This window comes from Centroberyx affinis, unplaced genomic scaffold, assembly GCF_046629955.1.
Source record: "Centroberyx affinis isolate AG114_WGS23_722 - 3 ecotype Tasmania unplaced genomic scaffold, CSIRO-AGI_Caff_v1 ptg000826l_1, whole genome shotgun sequence".
Taxonomy (NCBI): domain Eukaryota; kingdom Metazoa; phylum Chordata; class Actinopteri; order Beryciformes; family Berycidae; genus Centroberyx; species Centroberyx affinis.
Window position 1 is genome coordinate 132,973 of NW_027279425.1, and position 5,881 is coordinate 138,853.

General features: G+C 41.3%; 1 protein-coding gene across 1 annotated transcript; it reads left to right on the top strand.

Annotated features, from left to right (window-relative positions):
• Positions 1 to 465: 465 nt before the first annotated feature.
• Positions 466 to 5,612, top strand: espnlb (espin like b). Its single transcript, XM_071520804.1, has 5 exons — positions 466 to 480; positions 1,023 to 1,155; positions 2,211 to 2,329; positions 3,267 to 3,443; positions 3,951 to 5,612. The coding sequence occupies exons 1-5, from the start codon at positions 466 to 468 to the stop codon at positions 5,610 to 5,612; spliced, it is 2,106 nt and encodes a 701-aa protein (XP_071376905.1).
• Positions 5,613 to 5,881: the final 269 nt, after the last annotated feature.

Sequence of the window (5,881 nt, forward strand, 5' to 3'; positions counted from 1 at the left end):
TAGAAGATTACTTTGGCCCTCTTACACTCACTGCTGGGTAAAGTTCTGTGTCACATTTCTCTCCAGGTGGGGCCCTCACTTTTTTTTCCCTCTTTCTTTCCTCTTTCTCTGTTGTTGTTTTTGTAGTTATTGCTGTTATTCGTGTTGTTGTGTTTGTTTTGTTGCTGTTTTTGTTGTTGTTGGTCTTTTTTTTTTTTTTTAGGTAAACAAAGCATGAATGAGTGAATGAATGAATCAGTCAGTCAATTAGACAATCAAGAATCAACAGACTGAACACATTTTGAACAGTTAATTCTTTTGTTCATTCTACAAAGATATCCTTTTGATTGGTTCATGTGATCATGCCAGTAACCACCTATGTATGTTGAGTTTTGTTTGAGCTTCTTGTGTTTTCTCCATTTCCAGAAAGAGCAGCTCATTGTCCTGTCCACTTGAAACATCAGCGTGTGAATGAGCAGAATCAACATGGAGAACAGCAAGGTGACCAACCATCAATACAGGGGAACACCAACAATAACAGGAGGCAGTTTAAGAGACGGGGAAGGGGTACTCGATTCCCTTTGCTAAAAAAAAACGACAGAAAAAAACACCATGTTAACTCTAGATTTTAGGGTTAAATCTGGGGAAAGTGTTTTACTTTTTACACAGGAAGATCTGTTCCATTTCAACTGATTGCACACTGCAAAATGCTAAACTAACATCAAAAGAACAAATGCTTGTGCGACCAGGAAAAGACTAACCAAGGTTTGAGGGTTTTGCATCAAAGAGAAAAGGGAAGACAGTAATGTCTGGTTCCCCGCTCTCACATAACAACACTGACCTGAAAAAAGTAGATGGTATGTAATTGAGTTTCTTACACTGTGAACAGTCAAAGAGCCTCCGGTGTGAAGGCACTGAGACAATAAAAAGTGCTGAAAAAGAACAGTTTCTGTAGAATTTATTAACAAATAATCATAAAAGCTCAGGACTATCTTATAATTTCTGATTGCCTTCCTCACCCCTGCTGTGTGTGTCCCCAGCAGCCAGTGAAGGAGGTGCCCCCCCTACCTCGCCACCCCCACCCGCCCCCTGTGAACTCTTTATCCGTAGCACCTACTGCCACCTCCAAAAAACACTCCACCGGCTCCATCCAGCATGTGCAGGTGGCTTCCTCAGGTGAGCTCATGCTCATCTGCTCTCCCAGGAGCATCTTATCATTACAGTTAAACTATGTTAATTTCTTACTGCACAAACCTCCACAAGAGTTCACAAATGGTCAGCCGCAAAAATTGGCTGCTCTGAGGACTCTGGGAAGTTGTTAGCACCACTTTCTCTGTTCCATTTTAAGCAGCTTAGTCAAAAAATTACATTCATGCACATCTGAAAACAAGGAAAAGAAAATCCATACTCTTATATGGAATTATCTAAAATCTAGATTTTTTTTCACCTCTTTCTCAGCTTTTCAAGTAAATTTGCCTATAAATATATATATTTATATCTATAGTATGCAATATTTAAGAATTGGGTAAAGAAGCCTGAATGCCAGTGGTTACAGCAGATTCACCTGGCAGGTAATGTTGGAGTTTGACTGGACTGTCCTGAACTTCTATGGAGGTTTGCATGCTGAAAAGTTAATTTAATTAATTTATAAATTCTCATGATGTTGAGATGATTAATTTAGAATTTTGTACAGTTATATGTGTAGTAGGGTGAAAGCAATTCATTGTGTAAATCAAAAGTGTATTCATTATTTTTAGCTGATTCAAGTACACACACACACACACACACACACACACACACACACACACACACACACACACAATCTTGTCTCAGTTTAAATCAGAATCAGATCTGATTGTCATGGGAAGGAAAGGCAGTCATCATTTAAAATTCATAAATACTTGTAAGATTCAATAGATTCAGCCACATTACCTTCCATGGTAAACATCAAATGTTTGTCAGCATTTTTTCAATTTACATAACTGACATTTTATTTGCTGAGTACAATGGATACATAAGTAAACACACTACATGTCAACATGTGCATTCAAAGCCAAAGATTTTTTCCAGTGTAGCAGCATTGACATAAAGTCAAATATGTGCAATAAGTACAGCTAAGTGCTTGCATGCTTCAGATAAATTAATTCAGATAATAATTAACTGAAGCAGTATTGTGGTTTGTTAGTGTACGATGTTTTATTATTGTTGTTATTGGTGTTTTTTGTTTGCAGTGGTGACATCGTTCAACCTTCTGAAGCCTCCAGAGAGAGACCACACCCTGTTCTCTCAGATGAAGTCTATTAAGTCCCTGAGGCAAGCCGGCTTCACTGCAGTCTTCACTGGACAAGCGGTGAGCTGACTGGCCTTCAAGCTAAACATAAATCCTGTATTAGTTCAAGTTCAAGTTCAAGTTCAAGTTCTTTATTGTCAAATATGCAGAAACACAGGGTTATCTGTAATGTGCAGAAGTAGCAGCGAATGTATGACTATTGCAGGAAGTAAAACATTATAAAGGATAATAGCATGTATAATATGACAATTATAAATATATAAATAATATATATACAGTATATACATATATATACAATATATAATCTATCATAAATTATACTTAATATTAATAACTTTAATATGATAATACTAATAGCAATAATAATTAACAACATTAATAATCATCACATTAATCATAATTCATATTATAATTCATATTATAGTTACTATCATAAATTATGTTTATAATAGAATATTATACATATAATTGAGGTCATGATAATTATAAAGTGCAATAAATGAGTAATGCAAATGAATGCAGTAATGCTGATATGCTGATAAATGGTGATACCGTTATGGGAAAGACTGACAGTGCAAATGGCAGAATGAGTGCAAATAGGCAGTGTATGACAGATGGAGTATTGTCCTTATATGTCCATATTAATTGCCCCAAAATGTTCACTGTGTATGTTAGGCTTCACACTAGCAACATTTTAACCACAATATTTTCACAATTGTATACAAACACACACACATACACACATACAGAGTATACATGATGAAAAGCTCACAAAAAGGAAACTTTTCCAATGTCAGATTGATATTGATTCATTTTTGAAAATCCATCAACAGTTATGGTTGTTTAGTTTTACCTTTAGGTTTCACAGGTCTTTGGGTTATGATACTTGCACAGCCAATAAAGGTCTTTGTAAACCTTCAGAGGAAATAAACTGCAGCAGAAAATAGACTCATGAGGTTTTCACAACAGTGATACTATTCTTGAAAATGTGTTCCAGAGGTTGGACAACGAGGAAGTGGTGGAGATTCCTATTGTGGATGTGATCCTGGCTGACATCGACTCCCTGGTGCCCACTCATGACGAAGCCGGCCGCCCTATAGCAGAGTGGAAAAGGCAGGTGATGGTGCGGCAGCTGCAGGTCAGGCTGCAGGATGAGGAGGAGCAGAGGAGACAGGTACTGATTGTATGTGTGTGTGTGTGTGTGTGTGTGTGTGTGTGCATGTGTGTGTGTAAGTAAATATGCATTTGCACAGACTGTAGACTGATGTGAGTGTGTGTGAGCACAAATTTATGTACACACCCATAATGAGCAGGATGAGAAGCACACAGGGGCTGAATCACTCTGGAAAGTCCTTGTCTACACAATTTAGAGACTAAAAAGACTGTAAGATGCTTTCTTTTGCTGCCTTCAAAGTTAATCTAACATCTTTTGATGTCTGACAGCTGTTTTTCTGTAAATCAATCAAAGCACCCTCAGTCCTCATAGAAGAGAAAGAGAAAAAATGTGTGAATCGTATAAAAAAAAAAAAAAAAAGTATTCTATTTGTGAAGGAAACTTGAGTCAGTCTGCCTCATGGTCTACTGTAAGCTAATGGACAAAGATGATTTTATTTCCTTGATGATTTTGTGAAAAAGGACCTCCTCAGGATCGTGTGTTAAATCCTATTCTCCCTCCTACCAGGGCATGACTAATGGCTACATGCCAGTGGACGGCTGGAAGTACTCCCAAGAGCACAATGCAGTCTTGGGGCCCTTTGGCGAGCTGCTGACTGAGGACGACCTGGTGTACCTGCAGCGACAGATTGAGAACGTGTCACACCAGAAACGCTGCCAGGCCTATGAGCTGGAGCTGACCAGGCTGACCGACGAGCTGAGGGCTATTTTACCCGATCCCATTGTCAACATTTCCCTTAACAAAGAGGTCCTACAGCAGATGGATGCGGAGGGATGCTTGTCCTTACCAGTTTGGTGCAGCCGTGTCTCAGAGATTGTCAAGAATATGTCACTGCTACTGACCAACCTGACCAGCAGAGAAGAAGGAGGGGAGAGGAGCATGATGGAAGGGATGATGGAGGGGGTGAGGGAGTTGCAGGGGGTGAGGGATGGTTTAGGAATTGACCTGGGCCAGGGCTTGGGGCAGGAGGACCAAGGGACTGGACCAGCTCATGGGGAGACATCTAGTGGGTGTAGGATACCACACATTGGGATGGCATCGGCGTTTAGCCACCGTCTGGAGACCAACAGCTACAGTAGAGCACGGAGGGACAAGGTAGAGAAGGAGATCCAACAGTCTGGGGTGTCGGTCAGAAACCTCAGATCTAACTTTGAAGGCCAGATTGGGGGGATTTATCCCTTCGCTGGGTTTGTGAACAACTCGCACAAACAGGACATCAAGGGAGGCCAGGGGCTGAAGAAGCAGATAGAGGTGGGAGCTCCTGAAATAAACAACCAAAGTGCCAACACAGGCCATGGCTGTGAGGTAAACCACCATTATACTCCTAAACAAGCTGTGATGGAGACTACCAGCTTAAGGAAAGAACGTATAGTAGTGCTGTTCCTCAGCCACTGGAAAAAGTCTGCATATGCTATTACGATGAGAGCAGCTAGGCTGCAACAGGTACAGGAGGCGGTGTCAGGGAGAGTCGATGCCGTTGCAGTGGCAGCAACACAGCCCCAGCAGAGCGTCACCTCCATGTTTCAATTCTGCCGCCGAAGAACTGCCGTGGACAAGATGCTCCACTCCTGGAGGAATGTAAAATTGGAGCTCAGAGACACGGCCAATTGCTGTTCCTCCTCCAGTCTCCCCTCACAAGCTCCACCCCCTCAGGTCACCTACTCCCCGGAGCAGTTCCTGCCAGAGGTGGATGGTGTTGCAACGACCCACGATACCTTGACCCTCGACCTATTCATGCTGGGATACTTCCACATCTTGGAGCAAGAGCTGTCGCCGGAGGAGAGGAAAATGAGGCATCTCCTCTGCTTCGAGGTCTTCGACCATGTCGGCAGTTTCCCCTGGGAGACGGTCAGGGATTTCCACAAGGCTGTTCTCCAGGAGATCCAGACTGGGAGGCGACAGTGGAGGGACGGCTTCGAGGACATCAAAGTGCGCTTCTTTGGGGACTCGAGAGACTGCCGCTGTCCATCAACATCATCATCATCATCATTGTTGTTGTCAGATACCCGACTATTACCTAAGGTCGTAGTTCAAACTGCTACTCCGGATGAGTGCGGCAATGACACAGACTTCTCCTGTTTCAACAACGAAGACATATGTAAATATATTGACCGCAGCTTTGCTTTCTGGAAAGAGAAGGAGGCCGAGCTGTTTGATTTTGAACGTTAGTCTGCAATTTAAATTAATTATTTCATTTTGATATTAAATAAAATTGCATAAAATTGATTATATGTTGGTGTTTTTGTGTTCGTAAATAAAATTCTATTGACTATGAGAGTCCTTTTTTGATCAACTGTAAGGAGTTTTAGTAATTTTTAGTGCATCAACTTATGAATGTTTTGTTGACATGCTGTAGATTAAAGGCTGTGTTATGAGATCTCACCATTCCACAAGACCCCACCCACTTATCAATTTCAAACATTCCTCCCTCCTTCCAC